Source organism: Glossina fuscipes, unplaced genomic scaffold, assembly GCF_014805625.2.
Source record: "Glossina fuscipes isolate IAEA_lab_2018 unplaced genomic scaffold, Yale_Gfus_2 0, whole genome shotgun sequence".
In the NCBI taxonomy this organism is placed as follows: domain Eukaryota; kingdom Metazoa; phylum Arthropoda; class Insecta; order Diptera; family Glossinidae; genus Glossina; species Glossina fuscipes.
In genome coordinates, this window is record NW_023998414.1 from 2,711,736 (window position 1) to 2,719,367 (window position 7,632).

Here is a 7,632-nt window from a genome sequence, read left to right on the forward strand (position 1 = left end):
AGAGAGAGAGAGAGAGAGAGAGAGAGAGAGAGAGAGAGAGAGAGAGACAGACAAACAGACATAATATACTAAAAAATATGTTATCAAAGGATGAGGGGTATGTTCATTTAATCAAAACGTTTGCAACGCCCAGAAGAAAACTTCAGTGACCTCACAAAGTATATATATATATATATATATATATATATATATGTATTCTTGATCAGCGTCGAATTCTAAATTGGTTTAAGCATGTCTGTCGGTCCGTCTATGTAATGTCTGTTGTAAGCCTTCTCCTGGCCGCAAAAATGAAGCTGTCCCGTTCAAATTGGGCAGAAACATTAGAAGTTCATGCGCGCAAGCTACTATTGAAAGTTGACCACATCGGTCTTTATAACGCAAGCAGAAGCCAGTTTCAAAAACCCCACAAAGTATATAAGATTTTCGCTAGTTTCATATTCAAGCATGTCCGCTCGATCATCTGCCCAGTTATCCGTCTGTACAACTGTGCGGTAGTTGTGGTAAACGATCTCCCGTTCCCAAACATAAATACATTATGCACAAACTTGCGAAAGAAATTGAAAATGAATCAAACTTTTTAAAGAAGATGCATAAAACGTCTCTATAACAACCGTTATGAACACCTTTGCTCTCTGTATATTTTGCTTGAAAAAATCAGCCGCGCCCATCCAATATTGTAAAGGATGAATAAATTAGTTGTTTTCTTCTTTTTTTTTTTTAGGAAGAGGGGGTGATGGGTATAAAAGATTCGTGATGAATATATATAATCGAATATAATTTCCTTGATTGTTTTGTAAAAATCCTTAAAAATATTCAGCGTCTTAACGTCATTATTTGACAACGAGCTTCTTACCATCAGTTGAGGTTTAGCATATATTTTCGCAAAGGTGGCCAGATTTGTGAAAAGTATTATAACAATAAAAAGTCTGTCAAGCAATGCGCTACTTTCATAAAACAATGAGAAAATCCTTTTTTTCGCTCAGTTAAGTTTTTGATCGGATTTTTTTATTCACAATCACTCTCAAATATCTTCTTAGCGATTTGAAAGTAAACAATTAACAAGTTATATTTTGTGTCAGATTTCATCAAATTATTTCTGTATGAGCACGTTGAACATAAAAAAAAACAAGATTGGCAGACGGACAGACGGATGGGCAGACAGGCAAGCTTATATCATTTCAAAAAACGATTCTGTATTGATCGTTATAATAAAAATTGAGTCCATTTTGAGTTCTCTTGGTTGTTGCATAAGTCCCTATACCCTTGTACCACAACTAGGGTATGGTATACAAATGAGACCTATAGTAATAATGATCAAATTCATATAAGAATTATGGGACATGTCATGCGACTTTCCCCATTCAACTCAGAAATAGGTCCAGGTCAGTCTGTCACCTTGGAAATTATTATCTTAATCTAACTTTACCTAATTAGAAGAAAAATTTAAAGTTTTTTTAAAAGCTTTTCATTCATTCCGTGCTTAAAGCTTAACGACAGATTGGATATCTAAGTGCGTAGGAATAGTTACTTCTTGTAGGAATAGGAAAAAAGTAAATAGATACCGTGAACACTGCTAACCTAAGGAAAAGGTTTTGCGACCTTCCTTACTTTAGTTAAAGTGAATTTTGTGAAAATTGCAGAGACCCGGTGCAGCTTCTTTTTAATATTACAATCACTTTTGTAGATTTGCTTTACAAACGCTTTCGAACACGCTATCGAAGAATCACTAATACGGATTTCTTTAAAGTTGATCGTGGACAATTGTCCATGGTAAGATTTAAGACTGTGCCCGGTATCGCGTGTAATAGATATTGCGATACATATTGGCCTCAACAAGCAAAATATCTCTAGGTTCAAGATCAATAGCATAGTGCAACGCAGTCATGATGAACATATCAAAGGGTTTCGTGCGGTCAAAGCGATACTGCTTTGCAATAAATTGCACTACAGCCTCAAGATTAGGCAACGTCTTTTTTCTTCTTGTGAATTTAGGTACAAGCACAACCACACTAGAGTTTGTCGAGTATGCAAATAAAGCAACTGTGGCATCAAAATATCTTTACTAAGACATTAAGCATCGACACAATAGACATCTTGCTGTCATACTCTTTATAAAAGAAAATTTCGAACATATTCCAAATCAATCGGTATGTCTCCGCAACGTTCTTAATACAATAGCAATTTCAAGAAGTTGGTTGACGAACAAAAATTCTGATAATTTACTTCAATCAAACTCATACTAAATACAAAATAAAAGGCTTCTTTTTTTTATCATCCAACTCGAAAAAAAAAAAAAAAAAAAAAAATAGTAATATTACCGTTTTTAAATCTTCCCATTCGTTGAACAATGCATAGACAACATATCAGAACGGAAGGATGTTCCATTCGATCACACCTCTATTTGAGGTTTTTATAATGGAAAGAAAAAAAGAAAAACATTGAATACAATTACACACACACACACACACACACACACACACACACACACACACACTTATATCTATATACATATACACGCGCGCTATTACGCACACAATAAACATCAACCCTAATTTATTGCCATATAAAAAGTGATTTCCTTTCACGCTTAAGGTCATCGGTGTGAGCTTAAAGGCTGAACAATATATTGCAACGATGTAGATTTTTATTGAGAAAAATCACCGCCTGCTGAGTTATTCCGTAAAGTCGGTATTTTATGAATGAAAGCTGTAATATAACCGACTAACCAGGTAGACGTTCGTAATTGGTTTGTTGTGAGTTTCTCTCTTCGCTCTTCACTCTTTACTTAACGCTCTTTGTCTAACTCATTTTATCTCATTAGGATTAATTGACATTTGATTTCACTTAATACCTTTAAGATTGATAGTCTGCCGCTGAGATGCCGAAGTGTATAGTATAGTAAGAGCAAGGAAATAACAAAAACACCCTAAACCTACCGGGTGTTGCCACAGTTAATAATGTTTATTATTATTATTATTATTGTATTGTATATTGTATATGCTATTGGCACATACACGCATAAACAGCCCTGGATATTGTAAATATACATGAGTTTGTAGATTTTTATTTTGATTCTGCATCCAAGGGATGTTTGTTTAAATTCTATTTGTGCTTATATGCATCAGTCATCCGATCCTATTGAAAATGTTGAAATGTCCGTACATATTTTCCATATATAACCTCGTTGGGCTTGTCATTTGTTTGAAGTTAAAAAGTTATTTTCTGTCCGTTGTTGTTATTGTCAACGTTGCTGTTGTTGTTGTTGTTGTCAACGTTGTTGTTGCTGTTGCTGCTATTGTTTTTTCCTATCGATTTATTAACCATCTCAAAACATAATTTTTTGGTATGTTTGTCATCATAACATAAAAGGCAGATGTTCTTTCTATAATACGCAAGGCAAGGTTTAACGTTTAGCATTCAACTTTTTTTTTTTTTTTTTTCTTAAATTTTTGGAGTAGTGTTGGTCGATAGTTGTGTTGAGGGCTTCGTTAATAACCAGCAACCACCTTTCTTTCAATAATAACTTGAATTAAGGATTGTTATGTTATTCTATATTTTTTTCTTTTTCTTTCTTTTTCTTTTTTATTTAACTCTCTACTAAATGTAGGCTCGTGTGAGAGTGTGTGTGTGTGTGTGTATGCGTTTAAATTTCGTTTAACAATTTTTATATATTTTTGTCAGTAATCTTGACTAATAGTCCCGTCCCGGTGCTTCACACTCAAGGATTATTTTGTTTTAAGCTAAAACAACAAATTGGCCCGACACGCACTTCCTTTTTCCCATTGCTATTGCTGTTGCTGTTGCTTTTACCGTTACCGTTCCTCTTCGCCTCTCTCATTTTTTTTACTCGATTTAATGGGAATTTTTACAGCTGTATTGTGATTAACTTGATAGATTTTCTACTGTTTTCCCTTTATTAAGTTATTAATTGCTTAAGTTTTAAAGTTGCCATAGTGAAAAGGATATTATGTTCATATATATATATATATATATATCGCCTATTAAGTTAGGTTATGTTCACAGAGCAGCAGAGCTGCATTAAGATTATGCAAATTTGGTCAATAACTTGATTTTCATTATCGACATAAATGATTAGATTAAATTAAAGATAATTTTATGCAAAGAACATTTCAATCATCCAATAATGTATACTTAGAATCACCTACAATCACCCAGGGCGCCGGAAATAATATTTTCATTAAGTTTGAAATCAACAAAAAACACTTTTAGTCAATTTTGTACTCATTTCATATGATAATAAGCAACTTAAGCAGATCTCTCTCTCTCTCTCTCTCTACTAGCCACTAAAAAGTCGTCGCCACACCTTAAGCACAATGATAATCAACATTTTAGAGGTGAATAAAGAGGCAACGGTATTTGCCTACATTTAACCATTAGATACGGCACGTTGCAGTACGTCCGGACTGGGCACTGGTGTAGGTCGTAATGTGCACGGCCATTACTAAGAAGAATTGATAAGAGGGCTCAGAGAGCAGAGTAGCCACCCTTAAGGAATTTGCTTGATTCACAGACATCTGCTACGAAAAGACATGTATATAAGCACTGTTCCGATGCATATTATGTCGATGATCATAGATGCCGAGTATGCTACATACATTTTTAGCATCCTTAATAGCCTGAGCACTTTACCGCGCACAGGCGTTAGCCCCTAAACAAGGCTTGGGAGCTCGATGTGACTAATGAAACTCTCAGACTTTGACTGTTTCTTTTCAAATTTCAAATCCACGTTCGTTTTGTATTCTTATGAAACACAATAACAACAATAGAAGTAGATTGCTACTCGCTCTGTGTATTTAATGCACTTAATGCAAAGAGTAGAAAGTTAGGCACGAATAAATATACTCGATATATCAAACCGGATCAGGAAAGGTTTGCGATTCTTGTGACAATTGACAGTCACCTGTCAGTTCAAACGAACGCCTTAATTTTCATTTTAATCTTCCCGCTGCACTAACTAACATTAAAGATCATTTGTTTCAATAGACTGCAATGTACTTCACGTAGCGTAACTTACTCCTTTTGTATTTAATATACAATTCTTTTTTTATTGCAACGAAAGTACGTTTGTTCTATGATACCTAAGATAACAGCTTTGTACATAAAGTCATGTTAGAAAAATACCATCCGTTATTATATCCACCACAGTAAGATGGCGGTATACTCGTTTTATTTTTTTCCCCCAAAAATGTAGGTAACATCCAAAAAGAAGCTTCAGAGACCCTATAAACTATACATATATTCTTGATCAGCAAGATATCCTGATTTGATTTACCCATGTCTGTCCGTTTGTATGGTTTGTGTTCTTGACACTCTCTTTATCGCATAAATGAAATATCAATTTTAAATTTGGTAGAAACATTAGAAATTTCTGCACGCAGGTTAGCCAAATTGGTTGGAGTAGAAACTCGCTGTGGAGCATAAACTGAACCCAACTTCGTTTTTCTTAATAAAAATTTGTGGATTTTTGCTGGTTAGTTGGAAATTATAAAAGTTGGAAGGCTGACACTCGCCACATTTACTTAACGAAACGCTGCACTCCTTACGCGCAAAAATGGAAAATATCCGTCATCCGTCCCACACAAAGTTGCAATTGATTAAATTTTACTTTTTTCACTTTGTTGAGGTCTTATGTCTATTTCTTGTCATAACGCAAACAAGACAGAATGTTTAAAACTATTTTGTACACTCCTTAAATGAAGATATATTATCCACCCGCCTAAAACTGGGTTCATTGTAAATTGAATATCATAGGCATTCTTAATAATAGCAACGACGAGCGCAGAACTTGAAGAGTAGAATGCGAAAAGCATAGCAATGGGTATGCGAACTTCGTCCCCCGATACGATCTTTTTAATAAAAGCGAATGAAAATATTATAATCGAATATGGCTGACCACTAAATATTCTAAATCATTTCACTTGTAGCAAATCTAACGTGTTTGTCAAAGATCTTATTACCCTGTACTTAGTTTCGTCATAAAGTAATAAAAATTAGATTTTTTTTGCGGATATACGAGATTCGGCCAACGCCAAATATAACTTTCTCACTTGTTGTCTTTCATCTTATTTTATTATTACAATTAACGCCATTCCTGGTGCTTTCTTTCATTGCCATAATATTAGTTGTACGTCATGGTATGAAGGATTATGGTATTCGTATTTCTAAACACAGTGCAAACTAAATAGCGAATGAAATGAAAATTGTTTTATTTTCTCAAATTGTATTCATATTAGGAATTCAACAATCCGCCAGTCCCGATAGTACTTCGCCGGTAAATTCTGAAGTCTCATACACATATATCGGCTCCAATTGCCAAACTTCACCGGCGCTATCAGGCGATTATAAATCGTACAGTCGTTCGGCAGATAGTGATGCTTTGTCTGTGGGTGGCGGCGATAATTCAAATGTACATACGATGCATACGCAACATGCTCAAGGTTTGTTAAATAAAGGTCATAATGATAACGGGGCTTTAAATTCCGCCAACGCCCAAGACGATAGCCTATTGGAAGACGGCATTGAAGAGGAAATCGAAGATGATAATGATCAAGATGGTTGCAATGGCAATGGTGCGGGCAGTAGTGGTGGTGTGGGGCCGGACGGTATGCCTACGAAAAAGCGCAAACGTCGCGTATTATTTACCAAAGCCCAGACCTATGAATTAGAAAGACGTTTTCGCCAGCAACGTTATCTATCCGCACCCGAGAGAGAACATTTAGCCAGTCTGATACGTTTGACACCGACCCAAGTGAAGATATGGTTTCAAAATCATCGTTATAAGACGAAGCGGGCACAAAACGAAAAGGGAGTTTACGAACAACATCCCGCTTTGCATGGTCATCCGCATCATCCATCGGCGTTACCGTCACCAAGACGTGTAGCGGTGCCGGTATTAGTGCGTAACGGTAAGCCCTGTTTAAGCGATGGCTCTAAAGTACCCCAAGATTGTGTGTCGGCTTCTATGCAAAATGCGGCAGCACACCATTTAGTTCTGGCTAATGGGGCGGCTGCCTATCAACATGCCGCAGCAGCGGCAGCAGCTGGCTTGCATGCCGCCCATCCGCATCAAAGAGCCTGGTGGCATTAGCTGTAATTAGATGCCGATGTATAACAAAAATTTCGACATCGAAGTGGAATATATTAAAGTTCGAGAGTTATAAGGCAATCTCCCGAAAAGCTTTCTACCGGTGAGGTTATTAAGTTTCAATAAGCAAAATTATTTGAATTTTAAAAAAAAAGAAAATCAATAATGTACTTAAATAATTACAAAAAATTATAAGCAATAAAAATTATTACAAAAAAAAAAAAAAAGGAAGAAGAAGAAGAATAAGAAAATCATATTACACTCGAATAATTATTGGACAATAAATCATAAAAAAGAATTCTTTTTGAATTTTTCTAAAAATTATAAAATTTTATAAAAATTCCAAAAAATTTTAACAAAATTTTAAAAATTTAATTAAATTTTAAATTTTATTTTTTTTTTTTTTTTTTTTTTTTTTTTTTTTATTAATGAAAAATTTTAAAAATCCAAAAATTTTGTAAAATAATATTTCTTTAAAAAAAAAAAAAACTCTCTTTCCTCTTCTTTACTTTTTTAAGTTTAATTTA

At 34.7% G+C, this 7,632-nt stretch overlaps 1 protein-coding gene across 1 annotated transcript in view; it reads left to right on the plus strand.

Moving 5' to 3' along the window:
* The window catches only part of LOC119634569 (homeobox protein vnd), a 40,275-nt gene extending 32,996 nt beyond the window's left edge, over positions 1 to 7,279 (plus strand). The window contains exon 4 of the mRNA XM_038028806.1: positions 6,255 to 7,279. Within this exon, the coding sequence (XP_037884734.1) occupies positions 6,255 to 7,108 (854 nt within the window). The 3' untranslated portion in view covers positions 7,109 to 7,279. The remainder of the gene's footprint in view (positions 1 to 6,254) is intronic.
* The last annotated feature ends 353 nt before the right edge of the window (positions 7,280 to 7,632 follow it).